The 17,109-nt window shown below is 43.2% G+C and overlaps 1 protein-coding gene across 1 annotated transcript in view; it reads right to left on the bottom strand.

Moving 5' to 3' along the window:
- vwa8 (von Willebrand factor A domain containing 8) overlaps positions 1 to 17,109 on the bottom strand; it is a 200,185-nt gene that overhangs the window by 157,745 nt on the left and 25,331 nt on the right. Inside the window, exon 4 of the mRNA XM_033032907.1 lies at positions 16,163 to 16,273. Within this exon, the coding sequence (XP_032888798.1) occupies positions 16,163 to 16,273 (111 nt within the window). The remainder of the gene's footprint in view (positions 1 to 16,162; positions 16,274 to 17,109) is intronic.

Here is a 17,109-nt window from a genome sequence, read left to right as displayed (position 1 = left end):
ACAGATAAACACAATTAGATAATATTACTGAAATTTAAACTTAATCGAATTTTATCGGCAATAGTAATAAGACTATTCCAAATTACAAAACAGGAACATTTTTAGTTTGGTGACAAACCACATAAGCTTTTAGCTCGCCAATTGAAAAAACAAGAAAAGGAAAATACTATAACCAAAATTAAATCAGAGAAAGGTGAATTACTAATACTACCTAAAGATATTAATAATAGATTTGCCCAATTTTACCAAAGCTTATATACATCTAAAATTAAAATAGAAGATAGTAAAATAATTTTTTTTCTAGATAACTGTAATCTTCCAATACTGGACCTTTTGGAACAAGAGGAACTAGGAGCTCAAATTACAATCAAAGAAATAGGTGAAACAATAAAATCGCTGAAAAATGGTAAGACACCGGGACCAGATGGTTTTAATAATGAATTTTATTTAAAACATTCATGAGATAACGACCCCTTAGTTATTTATACTCCCATGCTTTTAAAGAAAACAAACTACCTGAAACACTAACAGAATCAACTATTACGCTTATTCCAAAAAAAGATAAAGATTTAGAAGATCCGGGCTCGTACAGAGCTATGTCACTTTTAAATACAGATCAGAAAATTTTAGCAAAGATTTTAGCAAGAAGATTAAGCAAATATATTAGTAAATTGATAAACCCTGATCAAACGGGGTTTATACCCAAAAGATACTCATTTAATAATCTGAGACGCCTGTTTAATATAATGTACTCGCATAAAGTAGAGGAAGAAGATATATCAATTATTTCTTTGGATGCAGAGAAAGCATTTGATCAGGTAGAGTGGCAATACTTATATAAAGTACTACAAACATTTAATATGGGAGAGAATTTTATAACATGGGTAAAATTATTATATGATAAACCGATGGCAAGAATTTTAACTAATAACATGTTATCTCAAAAATTTCAACTATCAAGGGGTAATAGGCAGGGATGTGCACTATCACCCCTGCTATTTGCCCTTATGATAGAACCCCTGGCTGAAAGTATAAGAATTCATCCGAATATTCAGGGCTATAATACCAGGGACTCAAAGAATAAAATCTCATTATATGCAGACGATATACTTTTATATATTACAAAGTCACAAACGAGCATACCAAATTTATTAAACTTAATAGAGGAATTTGGGTCTTTTTTTGGATATAGAATAAACTGGAATAAAAGTGAAATCATGACATTAAAACCTCAAGAACCTACACACTTATTGAAGTTCCCCTTTAAAATCGCAACAGAAAAATTTAAATATTTGGGTATTCAGATTACTAGAAAATATAAAGCATTATTCAACGCTAATTTCATACCTTTATTAAATAAACTCAATACGCTGATTAAATTTTGGAAAACACTTCCCTTATCATTATTAGGTAGAATAAATGCAATAAAAATGATCTTCCTACCACAATTACTATACCTATTTCAGTCTATACCGGTATATATACCAAAATATATATTTTTTTAAATTAGACTCTAATATTACTAATTATATTTGGGACTATAGATCACATAGAATCACAAAAAAACACTTATGTAAACCAAAAGAGGTCGGGGGACTTTCACTTCCGAATTTTATGTATTATTACTGGGCCGTGCATCTTAAGAATATGATTTATTGGTTGGATAGTTCTACCCAACAGACAGAATGGATAAAAATGGAGAAGGAGGATTGCCATCCTTGTAATATAGGAACGATCCTCTTCTCCCCAAAAAAACTGAATAACACAATATATAAGAAGAACCCAATTATATATGGTACAATAAGAATTTGGAAACAAATAAAATTATCTTTAAAATTAAGAAATCTATCACTGTTAATGCCAATAGCGAATAACCCTTTATTTAAACCATCTCTTATTGATAAGACATATAACCAATGGGAAAGTCTCGGAATTAGAAGGATCGGGGATATGTACGAAATGGGAAACCTACTATCATTCCAACAATTACAATTAAAATTTAAATTGAAAAACAACCAATATTTTAAATATCTTCAGATTTGCGATTTCATGAAAAAATATATACAAGGATATCAAAAAGTAACTCCTGACTTATTGGAAGAAGCAATGAATATTGAAGCTGACTCACAAAAATTAATATCATATTTATATAATAGTATTCTAAATATAGACCTACCATCGACAGAGGTACTTAGAGAGGAGTGGGAACGGGAACTAATGATAAAAATTACGAAGGTTAAATGGGAAAAATACTTGATATATATTCACAAATGTTCAATTAATGTAAGACATAATCTAATTCAATTTAAAATTGTACATAGATTATATTATTCAAAAACAAGATTGAACAAATTTTATCCAAATATATCCGCCACTTGTGATAAATGTCTAGCCCAAAAGGCAACTATAACACACTCCTTAGTTTCCTGCATAAAACTTTATAGATTTTGGAATGATATTTTTGAAATATTTACAAAATTATTCAAGACAAGAATGGAACCTAATACTGAAATGATTACATTTGGCGTAATGGAAGATGGGAATAAATTGAACACATCTCAAAATCTATTCCTTAACTATGGTTTAATAATAGCAAAAAAATTAATACTTAAATTTTGGAAGGGTACATCAATACCAACGCTTAAAATGTGGATTGCAAGTATGTTGGACACAGCTCATCTTGAGGAAATGCGATTCCTCCTAATGGATAAATCAGACCAATTCATAACGAGTTGGTCTCCATTCGTCGTTTTTTTGGAATCATATGGTGCAACACAATTGTAAAAGAACTGTTTCAGGACTGGACAATTTCAGTTGGTCAAGATTATAAATAATGATCTCCTTTTCTTTTTTCTTTTCTTTTCTTTTCTCTATTTTCTCTCTCAACTTTCTTCATTTACTCGTTTTCTTTCTTCACACACTATATATTTCACATCTTTCTATCCTTTACTATCTAACTTATTTTTCTTATTCTAATCTTTTTTCAATGTAACAAAAAAAAAAGAAGTTGTACATAAAATGTATTATGAAAATATATATTAGGCACTTTGGTGCCATATGACTGTACTTACTTCCAATAAAATAAAAAAATAAAAATATATTAAAAAAAATAAATAAAAAAGTCAACTAACAAGTAAACTTCAAAATGGCAGTAAGCATAATTCCACTGTTCAAGTCAACTGTCTAACAAAATTTGACCATGCAATATTAGTGAAAAAATAATTAATCAGAAAGTACTCTGGCACAGGATACAAAAACATGGATGTAAAATGAGACAGGATATCCCAGAGGCTTGGACTAACAATCTGGAATCTAGACACATTGAAATCTCATGTGACAGCTGAAGAACTTAAATTCAGTTAATAAATCTGGAATAAAAGAATAGTACCAGTAATAGTGACAATGAAAATATCATGTTAAAGTTTAATTGGTTCACCAACATCTTTTGGGAAATAACTCTTATTTCAGTTATTTCAGCTGCAATTTATACACAACTCTAAATCTTACAGTAATCTGGTTGGCTATTGGTTGCCTGCTGAAATGACCCACAAGGCTTCTTATGAACAAATTTACCAACTAGCAAATACAAATGCACAGATGTCGGAGGTAACTGAAGCACATAGGAAAACCCACGCAGTCACAATAAGCGCCTGCAATGTACACTTAGACAGCACCAAAGGTCAGGATCGAACTGGGATTGCTTGGCCCTGTGACGGCAGAACTAACTCCTGTCCCTCTGTGCAAAGATAAGTTTCATACTGAATTAGATATGGTTAAAAACACATGTTATGACTTAAACACATCTAAGATTTAATCCTTAATATATCAATAAAAATCCCCAATTTTAAACAGTTGAGAAAGAATACGCAAAGACATAGCACTATTAAACAAGATCCTCTACTTGGAAGAGAATGTGCTTCAGGCAACACAATTTAATGAAGTGCATGAGCTAACATTTATACACCAGCTTATAATGTCTCCGAAAAATTTCAACGCATTGCATGTACAATTCTGAAGGTAATTTCTATGATAATACAGTACAGATGCACAGCCATTTTTCATTCACAAATGCCAGAAAAGTGATCAGATTTATAGTAATTTAGTTTGGTTCTGATAATATGAATAGTGAAGTCTTCAAGTCATCCATGCCAAGCCCCACATCCATTAGCCTCCATTTATCATCACAAATATTGATATCTGTAACAATGTAAAACGTGTTATGTGTAAAACTACATTTAAGCCTCCATTCAAGCTCCAGAGCAAGAGTGGAACTAATGATCTTCTGACTCAGGAAAGAAAGCTACGGCTGAGCTAAACAACCAACAGAATGGAAATAATATGCTCAGCAGGTCAGGTACCAACTGTAAAAAAAGAGTTATTGTTGAAAAGTCATTCAACTGAAATGCTAACACCATTTCTCTCTCTATATGGATGTTGCCTGATCTGTTGAATGATTCCAGCTTTATCAGGTTTCTAGCACTTTGTTATTGAAACTAAAAATAGTATTAATCACTTAACCATTCTCTTGGGTATGATAGTTTCAATTTTTAAAGCATGAAAATTCTATATTCATGAATGGGCCCACAAAGCACCTTTCATCTAATAGCTCTCTCAGCTTGTATCTTTCTTGAATCTTATCAAAGACAGGCTGAGAAAATCTGAGCAATACACAGATACAGTAGTCAGTTTTAGTGTCATGGAGTGTTACAGTGTGGAACCAGGCCCTTCGGCCCAACTTGCCATACTGGCCAACATGTCCTAGCTGCACTAATCGAACCTGCCAGCATTTGGTCCATATCCCTACAAACCTGTCCAATCCATGTGCCTGTCTAACTGTTTCTTTAATGTTGGGGTAGTCCCTGCCTCAACTACCTCCTCTGGCAGCTTGTTCCATACATCAACCACCCTTTGTGTGAAAAAGTTACCCCTCAGATTCCTGTTAAATCTTTTCTCATTCACCTTAAACCTATGTCCCATGGTTCTCGATTCACCTTAAACCTATGTCCCATGGTTCTCGATTCACCTACTCTGGGCAAGAGACTCTGTGCATCTACCCAATGTATTTTACTCCAAACTTACTTAATTTCAGAATCATTCTCAAGCACAAGAACACAATGAACACAACAACTAAATTATTGCACACAACTAATCAACAGGCTTGCTTGATTTTTTTGCAAGGTAGCTTTTGCTTCTGATAGCAGTGCATTTGAGGTGTAATTAAATCTCACTCAGACAGGCATCCTCTCCAGAACTAACTGGAAAACTGACCAGAAAACTGACCAGCAGGTCTCTTCTCCATTTCTCAAAGCAGTGGGAAGACTGTACTGTTCCTCTGATTATTTTACCAAATAACCGTGGGTTCATTAATCGCACTATTTTTAGATATGCAGCTTTTAAAAAAATAGGATCGCTTAATCTCAGACTGAATAAAGTGAGATGATTGTCCCTCATTTCTACTGTGTGAAACAGGCCAATGATTTCCACTCAAAGGATGATCTGGCTTTAATAAACACCATCTCAAATTTGTGCACGCATTCATTCACAGGTTGCTGTTAACACCAGAGTTAAAACAGAAGAAATGTAAAAATTGGCTCAGATGAAAAAAAAGCGAAGCACTCCTTTGTGAAAAAATCACGCAGCCTGAATAGAATATGACTGAGGATGGAAATAATACCTCAGGTCACAATCTTCCATATAACTATAAAGTAATACCCATTGCATTCTTGTTCCATAAAGGGAGGGTGGATACACTGAGCAGAATCTTTACAGCCATTACTAAGCAGCAAAATTAACCACCATGTAGAAATGCATGGGCTGAAAAGGAAAACCAACACTGATTTCCCAAGAATAAACCATAAAAACTGGAATTAATTCTTCAACAAAATAACAAAGGTTAATGAGAAGAGAATGTTAATAGACTGACACATCTTACATGAAGCATAATGTAGAATTCTCTTTCCCCCATCCCTCTCATCCATCGCGGGAGAGAGAAAACAGGGAATTATAGACCAGTTAGCCTGACATCGGTGGTGGGGAAGATGCTGGAGTCAATTATAAAAGATGAAAGAGCCGCACATTTGAATAGCAATAACAGGGTTGGTCCGAGTCAGCATGGATTTACGAAGGGGAAATCATGCTTGACTAATCTTCTGGAATTTTTTGAAGATGTAACTAGGAAAATGGACAAGGGAGAGCCAGTGGATGTAGTGTACCTGGACTTTCAGAAAGCATTTGATAAGGTCCCACATAGGAGATTAGTGGGCAAAATTAGGGCACATGGTATTGGGGGTAGAGTGCTGACATGGATAGAAAATTGGTTGGCAGACAGGAAGCAAAGAGTAGGGATTAACGGGTCCCTTTCACAATGGCAGGCAGTGACTAGTGGGGTACCGCAGGGCTCGGTGTTGGGACCGCAGCTATTTACAATATACATGAATGATTTGGATGAAGGGATTCAAAGTAACATTAGCAAATTTGCAGATGACACAAAGCTGGGTGGAAGTGTGAACTGTGAGGAGGATGCTATGAGAATGCAGGGTGACTTGGAAAGGTTGGGGGAGTGGGCAGATGCATGGCAGATGAAGTTTAATGTGGATAAATGTGAGGTATCCACTTTGGTATCAGTTCAAATAGTTCCACGGTTATTATTAACAAGGTTAATCTAAGGCCCTGCCTGTTCTTACAGGTATCTGTAAAATGGGAGGTTATCCACTTTGGTAGCAAAAACAGGAAGGCAGATTACTATCTAAATGGCGTCAAGTTGGGAAAAGGGGAAGTACAACGGGATCCGGGGGTCATTGTTCATCGTCTATGAAAGTAAGCATGTAGGTACAGCAGGCAGTGAAGAAAGCGAATGGTATGTTGGCCTTTATAACAAGAGGAGTTGAGTATAGGAGGAAAGAGGTCCTTCTGCAGTTGTACAGGGCCCTAGTGACACCTGGAGTATTGTGTGCAGTTTTGGTCCCCTAATTTGAGGAAGGACATTCTTGCTATTGAGGGAGTGCAGCGTAGGTTTACAAGGTTAATTCACGGGATGGCGGGACTGTCATATGCTGAGAGAATGGAGCGGCTGGGCTTGTACACTCTGGTGTTTAGAAGGATGAGAGGGCATCTTATTGAAACATATAAGATTGTTAAGGGTTTGGACACGCTAGAGGCAGGAAACATGTTCCCGATGTTGGGGAGTCCAGAACCAGGGGCCACAGTTTAAGAATAAGGGGTAAGCCATTTAGAACCGAGACGAGGAAACACTTTTTCTCACAGAGAGTTGTGAGTCTGTGGAATTCTCTGCCGCAGTGGGCGGTGGAGGCAGGTTCTCTGGATGCTTTCAAGAGAGAGCTAGATAGGGCTCTTAAGGATAGCAGAGTCAGGGGATATGGGGAGAAGGCAGGAACGGGGTACTGATTGGGGATGATCAACCATGATCACATTGAATGGCGATGTTGGCTCGAAGGGCCGAATGGCCTACTCCTGCACCTATTGTCTATTGTCTATTGTCTCCTCTATATCCCTTTCTCTGGTTTGACAATCCACACACTTCTACCCTTATCTCCTAATCACACTTATTGTTTTTCACCTCTAGTCTTTTGTCATCATCTCTTGTCCAACCATCAGGCAATCAACCCCCCCCCCCCTCACCTGTATCCACCTTTCACTTGCTAGGCTTTGTCCAGCCCACACCATCCTCCCCCACCACAATCAGTCTGACAAAGGGTCCAAACCAGAAACATCATACATTCATCATTCTCCTAAGATGTTGTCTGACCCGCTGAGTTACTACAGCATTTTGTGTCTATCTTCGGTGTGGACCAGCATCTCCAGTTCCTTCCTTCTCCTTGAAATCATTGATGGATGCAAATCTGATCTTTCAATTTCATTTCTTCTATCACGGTTATCAATTTCCTGGGCCTGGAGGTCTTCAGTCTATTTCAGTGTCATTTGAGTGACATCACTCAATTAAGATTTCAGAACCAAGATAATTTTGAGGTGACCTGTTAGATTTATAATATAACTAGACCAAGTGCAGACCCGTTGGGTCTGTTCCCCCAACGTGCGGTTGTGGGGGGGGGGAGGCGGCATGCAGCGTCACACACACTAACTATCCCCCCCCCCCCCGCCCCCCACACTCACACTAATTACCCCACTTGATATTATATTATTATTAATTTTCTCCTTTTACCCCATAACCACCCTATCTACTGACGCATAGCCCCCAACTTGCAGTCACATCTAGAGAGGGAGGGAATGGGGGGTTAGAGAGTGAGGGCAGAGAGAGAAGGGGCAGAGACACAGAGAGAGACAGAGACACAGAGAGAGGGGAAAGAGGGATAGGGGGGTGGAGAGGAGGAGAAGAGGGAGGGTGGGTGAGGGGGGAAAGGTGGGGGAGGAGAGAGAGAGGGTGAGAGTGAGGGGGAGAGAGAGGGGTGCTGAGAGGGGAGTGAGGGGGAGAGGTGGGGAGCAGGGAGGGGGAGGGAGGGTGGAGGGAAGAGGGTAGGGGGTGTGGAGGGGAGGGGGTTTAGGGGAGGGAGTGAGGGTGGGGGAGGAGGGGAGAGAGAGAGAGAGAGGGGGGGGAGGAGAGAGGGGGAGGGGGGGAGGAGAGAGGGGGAGGGGGGAGGAGAGAGGGGGAGGGGGAGAGAAAGGGGGAGAGAGAGGGTGTGCTGTGAGGGGGTGAGGTGAGGGGAGGGGGAGAGGTGGGGAGCAGGGAGGGAGGGTGGAAGGAAGGGGGTAGAGTGTGTGGAGGGGAGTGGGGTTTAGGGGAGGGACGGTGGGGGAGGGGATGGAGGGGAGGAGAGGGAGAAAAAGAGGGGAGAGAGAGAGAGGGGGGAGGGGGGAGACGAGAGGGGGGGAGAGGAGAGGGGGGGGAGAGGAGAGGGGGGAGAGGAGAGAGGGGGGGAGAGGAGAATGGGGGGGGGAGGAGAGGGGGGGAGAGGAGAGGGGGGGGGGGAGAGGAGAGGGGGGGAGAGGAGAGGGGGGGGGGGGGGAGGGGGGGGGAGGGGGGGGGGGAGGGGGGGAGGAGAGAGGGGGGAGGGGAGAGGGAGAGGAGAGAGGGAGAGGGAGGGGGGGAGGAGAGGAGAGGGGGGGAGAGGAGAGGGGAGCGAGGGGGGAGGGGAGAGAGGGGGGGAAGAGGGGAGAGGAGAGGGGGGTGATGGGGGGAGAGGGGGAGAGGTGAGGGGGGGAGGAGAGGGGGGGAGAGAAGAGAGGGGGGAGAGAGGAGAGGGGGGGAGAGAGGAGAGGGGGAAGAGGAGAGGGGGGGGGAGGAGAGAGAGGAGAGGGGGGTGATGGGGAGGGGGGGATGGGGAGAGGGGGGGGGATGGGGAGAGGGGGGGACGATGGGGAGAGAGGTGGGGAGAGAGGAGGGGAGAGAGAGAGAGAAAGGGAGAGAGACAGGGGGGGAGAGAGAGAGAGAAAGAGAGAGGGATAGGGAGAGAGAGAGGTGGGGAGAGAGAGGAGGGGAGAGAGAGAGAGAGGGTTCCTTTTTACTTCAACCCAAACCCCCCAAACAACCATTTGCAGACAGTGCTTTTTTCCCCTCAAACTAACCATATTTTCATTTTCAAACCACATTATGGGTACTCACAGCTGTGGAGACATTTGTTCAGTGTTATTCAGAGCTATGATTGAGGCACACCACTTGCAGAGACTGATTGAGGCACACCACTTCCTGGTGTTATAGTCCCTCCCCCTCCCTCCAACAGGGGCAGCAGAGAGAATGGGGAATTTTGTAAAAACTTTAATATCTCTGTTATTTTTCATCGACGGGAAAAATCCTCGGCACACATGCGGCGGAGGGGCGCTCTGAGCGAGGTGGCCAAAAATGACGGCCGTAGGTGGCGGCGTTCTCTCGGAAATCGCAGCACAGATGGCCAAAACCGGTCAAGAACAGACTTTTAGTAATATACTAGACCAAGTGCAGACCCGTTGGGTCTGTTTCCCTAACGGCGTTTGCGGGGGGGGAGGGGGCTGCGGCATCACACTCACATTAACCACCCCCCAAACACACAGGTGGGGGGAGGGGAGGGGAGGGGAGGTGAGAAGAGGGGGATGGGGAGAGAGAAGTGGGGGAGGGGGGGATGGGGAGGGAGGGGTAGGGGGTGGGGGGAGAGAGAGAGGAAGGAGTGGGGAGAGAGGAGGGGGAAGGGGGGGAGAGAAGAGGAAGAGTGGGGAAGGAGGAGGAGAAGGGTAGGGGGAGTGATGGAAGAGGGACAGAGGGGTAGGGGGAAGGGGGCGGGGGGAGAGAGGGATGGGGGTGCGGGAGAGAGGGAAGGGGGGTGGGGGAGAGAGGGAAGGGAGGTGGGAGAGGGGGAGAGGAGTGGGGAGGGAGGGAGAGGTAGAGGGGTAGCGGGAGTGGTGGAAGAGGGACGGGGGAGTGGTGGATGAGGAACAGAGGGGTAGGGGAAGGGGTGGGGGAGAGAGGGGAAGGGAGGAAGAGAGAGGGGTGGGGGAGGAAGAGGGGTGGGGTAAGGGGAGAGAAGTGGAAGAGTGGGGAGGGAGGGGTAGGGGGAGTGGTGGAAGAGGGACAGAGCGGTATGGCGGAAGGGGGCGGGGGAAGGGGGTGGGGTAGAGAGGGAAGGGGGTGGGGGAGAGAGGGATGGGTGGGAGAGGGAGAGGGGTGTTAAGAGGGAAACATAGAAATTAAGTACAGGAGTAGGCCATTCGGCCCTACACCACCATTCAATATGATCATGGCTGATCATCCAACTCAATATCCTGTACTTGCCTTCTCTCCATACCCCCTGATCCCTTTAGCCACAAGGGCCAGATCTAACTCCCTCTTAAATATAGCCAATGAACTGGCCTCAACTACCTTCTGTGCCAGTGAATTCCAGAGATTCACCACTCTCTGTGTGAAATTTTTTTTCTCATCTCGGTCCTAAAAGATTTACCCCTTATCCTTAAACTGTGACCCCTTGTTCTGGACTTCCCCAACATCTGGAACAATCTTCCTGCATCTAGCCTGTCCAACCCCTTAAGAATTTTGTAAGTCTATAAGATACCCCCTCAATCTTCTAAAATCTAGCGAGTACAAGCTGAGTCTATCCAGTCTTTATTCATATGAAAGTCCTGACATCCCAGGAATCAGTCTGGTGAGCCTTCTCTGTACTCCCATCTATGGCAACAATGTCTTTGTGCTTTGGGCATTGTGACATCACACAATGGAACGTTCACCAGGGGCTGGGGCTGCTTCTATGGGTGAGAAGCCAGTATTTTTTGAAATATTGGGGGGGGGGGGGGGGGGCTGCGGCATCACACTCACATTAACCACCCCCCAAACACACAGGGGGGGGGAGGGGGGGTGAGAAGAGGGGAGGGAGGGGAGAGGAGGAGGAGGAAACGGGACAGATTTGGGAGAGAAAGGAGAGCGGGGTAGGGGGTGAGAGAGGGGGATGGGGAGAGAGATGTGGGGGAGGGGGGGATGGGGAGGAGGGAGGGAGGGGGAGAGGGGTGGGGGGAGAGGGGGGAAAGAGTGGGGAAGGGGGAAGAGAAGTGGAAGAGTGGGGAGGGAGGAGGAGAGGGGTAGGGTCTGTGTGAAAAATGTTTTTCTCATCTCGGTCCTAAAAGATTTACCCCTTATCCTTAAACTGTGACCCCTTGTTCTGGACTTCCCCAACATCTGGAACAATCTTCCTGCATCTAGCCTGTCCAACCCCTTAAGAATTTTGTAAGTTTCTATAAGATACCCCCTCAATCTTCTAAAATCTAGCGAGTACAAGCCGAGTCTATCCAGTCTTTCTTCATATGAAAGTCCTGACATCCCAGGAATCAGTCTGGTGAACCTTCTCTGTACTCCCTCTATGGCAACAATGTCTTTGAGCATTGGGCATTGTGACATCACACAATGGATCGTTCACCAGGGGCTGGGGCTGGGGCTGATTCTATGGGTGAGAAGCCAGTATTTTTTGAAATATTGGGGGGGGGGAGGGGGGTGGGGGCTGCGGCATCACACTCACATTAACCACCCCCCAAACACACAGGTGGGGGGAGGGGGTGAGAAGAGGGGAGGGAGGGGAGAGGAGGAGGAGGAAACGGGACAGATTTGGGAGAGAAAGGAGAGCGGGGTAGGGGGTGAGAGAGGGGGATGGGGAGAGAGATGAGGGGGAGGGGGGGATGGGGAGGGAGGGGAAGAGGGACGGGGGGGGAGAGGGGTGGGGGGAGAGAGGGGAAAGAGTGGGGAGGGAGAGTACAGGGGGTGGGGGGAGAGAAGTGGAAGAGTGGGGAGGGAGGAGGAGAGGGGTAGGGGGAGTGATGGAAGACGGACAGAGGGATAGGGGGAAGGGGGCGGGGGAGAGAGGGAAGGGGGTGGGGGAGAGAGGGATGGGAGAGGGAGAGGAGTGAGGAGAGGGAGGGGGAGGAGAGAAGGGGGAGAGAAGTGGAGGAGTGGGGAGGGAGGGAGGGGAAGAAGGGTAGCGGGAGTGGTGGAAGAGGGACGGGGGAGTGGTGGAAGAGCAAAAGAGGGGTAAGAGGAAGGGGTGGGGGAGAGAGGGAAAGGGAGGGGAAGAGAGAGGGGTGGGGAGAGAGGGATGGGTGGGAGAGGGAGAGGGGTGAGGAGAGGGAAACATAGAAACATAGAAATTAAGTGCAGGAGTAGGCCATTCGGCCCTTTGAGCCTGCACCACTATTCAATATGATCATGGCTGATCATCCAACTCAGTATCCTGTACCTGCCTTCTCTCCATACCCCCTGATCCCTTTAGCCACAAGGGCCACATCTAACTCCCTCTTAAGTTCCGATTGGACATATGTGAACATTGGGCATTGTGACATCACACAATGGAACGTTCACCATTGGCTGGGGCTCCTGCAAAGGCATATGTAAATGGATCCATTCCGATTGGACATCTGTGAGCATCGGGCATTGTGACATCACACGATGGAACGTTCACCAGGGGCTGGAGCTGGGGCTGGTGCTGCTTCTATGCGTGAGAAGCCAGTTTATTTTTGAAATATTGGGGGGGGGGGGGGAAGGATTTGATTAAAAGCGTGTACTTAAACACGACGAAATGTAATGAGGAGCGGATACTTAGAAAGAAAAGTGAAATCTCTACCGAAATGGAAAAGATGTCGACGATTCTGCGTCTGGTTTCGGAGTTGCAGTGAATCAAAGGAAGAAATGCAGCCGGCAGCCGGCCATGTAAATGGATCCATTCCGATTGGACATCTGCGAGCATTGGGCATTGTGATTGGACATCTGCGAGCATTGGGCATTGTGACATCACACGATGGAAACAAATCAAAAGGAAGAAAGGCAGCCGGACGGACGGCAGGCGACAGGCACACAGTTTTATATATTAGATAGATAGATAGATGAGGAGATAGATTGTGTATCTTTAAATAAATTATTACAATTTAACTATTTTGGTAGGAATGTGTTTAAATCACAAAAAAATAATAAATTGGACACCAGTTGGTTCTTGTTTCTCCAAAGGTTAACAAATTTCTGGAGTATGTTGCCAGCTGAACAGTGTCATGTCTCTTCATGACATATTCAAAAATGTTGTTCTGTATTCTATGAAAAGGAAGCCTGGAATCATGCGGTAGCAGAGTATGTATTAATAATTAGTTTACCAACTTATTTACAACTGTTTATTTCTGGTTTAATAATACAAAAGCTCATTCTTTAAAGGCCCCAGATGACAGAGTGCAGAAGAGGTGTCAGCCATGTAACTACCATCATTTGGAAAAATGCACAAAAACCACCAATTAATTCCACTCAAATATCTCATATTTAAATGGGTAATATATCAGTGTGCCTATTTGAACATTGAAATATAATTATAACATTTTTACAGAAAAGGTTGCCCTTTACATCAAGAATGATAGTAATTATTACCTCTGAGTCATATTGAAGATCAAGCTGCATGACAGCTCGAGGAAAGAGTAAATTGCATTTTACATAATGCCACAATTACACTGTCCTGGTGGCTTCACTATCATCTTATGAATTGATATTAATTAAAAAAACATTTTTCATAAGCACTAAAAAAACTTGTACAATATTATCCAATCGAATATGGCTGATTTATGTAAATAGGGATATCATACAGGTGTAAATGTATTTACTATTAATTTACATCAGCTGCAATTCTGCTTTGCAAAATGCCTATGAGGTGACTTCTCAGAGCAGCTTGTGGTCGAGCCCACTAGGGAAAAGGCAATTCTGGATTTGGAGCTGTGCAATGAATCAGACTTGATTAGGGAACATAAGGTGAAGCAACTCCTAGGAGTTAGCATTCATATTATGATAGAATTCAACATGCAGTTTGAGAGGGAGAAAATGAAATTGGAGTATCAATGTTACAGTTGAGTAATTACAGAGGCACGCGGAAGGAGCTGCTTATAATTGATTCGAAGGGGACCCTTGCAGGAATGACAATGGCAGGAATTTCTGGGAGTAATTTGGACACGGGATCTTTTCATCCCAGAGAGGAAGAAACATACTAAGGGAGAATGAGGTCACTGTGGCGGACAAAGAAAGTCAAAGATAACATTAAGGCAAATGAGAAGGCATAGAACATGGCATAGATTAGTGGGGTTGGAGGAATGGGAAGCTTTTAAAAACCAGCAGAAGGCAATGAAAAAAGCAAAAAGGGGAAGAAAGATGAAATATGAAGGTAGGCTAGCTAACAACATAAAAAAGGATACCAAGGTGGTGCTGTAGTAGAGTTGCTACCTTACAGTGCCAGAGACTCGTGTTCGATCCTGACTGCGGATGCCCGTCTGTACTGAGTTTGTATGTTCTCCCCGTGACCTGCATGGGTTTTCCACAAGAGTTGTGGTTTCCTCCCACACTCCAAAGACATAGGATTGTAGGTTAATTGGCTTGGTAAAATTGTAAATTGTAAATTGTCCCTAGTGTGTGTAGGATAGTGTTAATGAGCAGGGATCGGTGGTCAGCGCCGACTCATAGGACGAAGGGCCTGTTTGCTTGCTGTATCCCTGAACTAAAAAAAATAGGTTTTTACAGTTTTTAAAGAGTAACGTAGAAACAAGAGAGCACATTCGAACACTGGAAAGTTACGCTGGAGAAGTAGCAATGGCAAACAAAGAAATGAGGGATGATCTGATAAAGTTATTTTTGGGTCAGTCTTCACAGTAGAAGACACCAGCAATGTGCCAGAAATTTACCATGAAAGATCTGCAGGCGCTATTACTGTGGAGAAGGTGCTTCGGAAGCTATAAGGTCTGAAGGTGTATAAGTCACGTTGACCACATGGACTACACTCCAGAATGAGATAGCTGTTAGTGACCTTTCAAGAATCAGTAGTGTCAGGAATGCTTCCAGAGGACTGGAAAATCGCAAATGTAACTCCACTGTTTAAGAAGAGAGTGATGCAAAATAAAGAAAATTACAAACTTCTGACTTCTGTGGTTGGTTAAATTTTAGTGTGCATTATTAAGGACGAGGTATTGTGGTACTTGAAAACACATGATAAAACATGTGAAAGTCAGCATGGTTTTATTAAACTGACAGTCACTGACCTGCTACCAAACACTGACCATGGTTTTATTCAGTCACTGACCTGATCCTGAGTACCTATTAGAAATCATAGCGAGACACAAAATGCAGCATTTCAGCAAACTTGTACTTACAAAGAAAATAAGACTGCATGTGCCGGAATCATAAACAAAATACAGAATGCTGGAGCATGTCGAGCAGCATGTGAGTAGCAAAAGGTGTAAATTGATGTTTCAGATCAAAACCCAACATGTGGACTAGATCCTCATGCAGGGTCTTGAGCCGAAATGTCGTCTGAACTTGGTATAAGGTTGCACTATGTACTTCAGCTTGCACAATAATGGTCTGGTTATCAGGTCATTTATATCAGATAATTTATTGTATCATTGTTTATTGTAGTAATTTGTTGTGTTGTCATGTTAATGCATCTGTAATTCTGTAGCAACAAAGACATTCATTGAAGATAGATACAAAATGCTGGAAACAGTGGGACAGGCAGCATTGCTTGACCTGTTGAGTTTGACCAGAATTCTACTTTTTTGTACTAGTATCTCTTTTTCAATTCCTGAGTCTTACTAATATGATATGACACATTTTGATTCAATCCTGCTTTCCCTCTTCTATTTCACTAATGTGAAGATGAATTTTCAAAATAAAAACATGTTCCTATTAATGAACAAATTGGTTAAACGGCTAAGTATAACTCACCTGATCGACATAAAAGGCTGTTCCTGCCCGAATTTCTCTGCGTTGCTTAAGGTCTGTTTCAGTGGTATCTCTGGACAAGGCCATGTACTCCACCTCTCGCTTGGTCAATTCCTATGGTGGAATACGATTAGTCAGGTTTTTAATATAATAGTTCCACCATTGACACTTGACAGATTAAAGAACCTAGATACATTACCAGTCTGTTGACATATTTCACTGTCAGTAAGTTGTCCTTACAAGATGATAGCAAAGATAAGTAATGAAACAGATGATTGGGTTTAAATAATGATATGACAATAAATTAAAAATTACTGGATAGGCTTTGGCTGGAGCATCACCAATAATTCAGGCAACCAAATATGAAAAAGGACAGGCCAAGGAATGGAATACAGTTGATGAAAGCAGAGAATTAAAACTTCCTCATGTGGCCCTCGAATTTAAGAGCAGGAGCAGGAGTTGGCCACTCTAAACCTTGACCCCACCTCACCAATCAGTAAGATCACAGCTGATTAGAGTTAAAAAAATCAGTGTTGATATTCAATGATTCTGCCTCCATAGTCCTCATGTGGGATAGAGAATTCTAAAGATTTACTACAAACTGAGAAAGAAAATTCCTTCTCAACTTCATCTTCTGATGCTATGTTATCAGTTCTAAATTCCTCCCATGAGGGAAAACATCCACCCTGTTGATTACCCACATGACCTCACACAATAGATCAACTCTTACTTTGCCAAATTCCAACAGCGTCAGATTATTCAAACATTCCGCAGTAAACCACCTTACCCACGTACCAATGTAATGAATCTTCTTTAAACTGCTTCCAAACTAAGCATATTTCTCTCTAAATAGAAGACAAAACTATACAGAGTAATAAAAAGGAACTGCATATGCTAGTTTATACCAAAGAGTGACACAAAATGCTGGAGTAACTCAGCGGGTCCATCAG

This window comes from Amblyraja radiata, chromosome 14, assembly GCF_010909765.2.
Source record: "Amblyraja radiata isolate CabotCenter1 chromosome 14, sAmbRad1.1.pri, whole genome shotgun sequence".
In the NCBI taxonomy this organism is placed as follows: Eukaryota; Metazoa; Chordata; class Chondrichthyes; order Rajiformes; family Rajidae; genus Amblyraja; species Amblyraja radiata.
The sequence above is the reverse complement of the archived record's forward strand: the minus strand, read 5'-3'. Positions and strand labels throughout refer to the sequence as shown.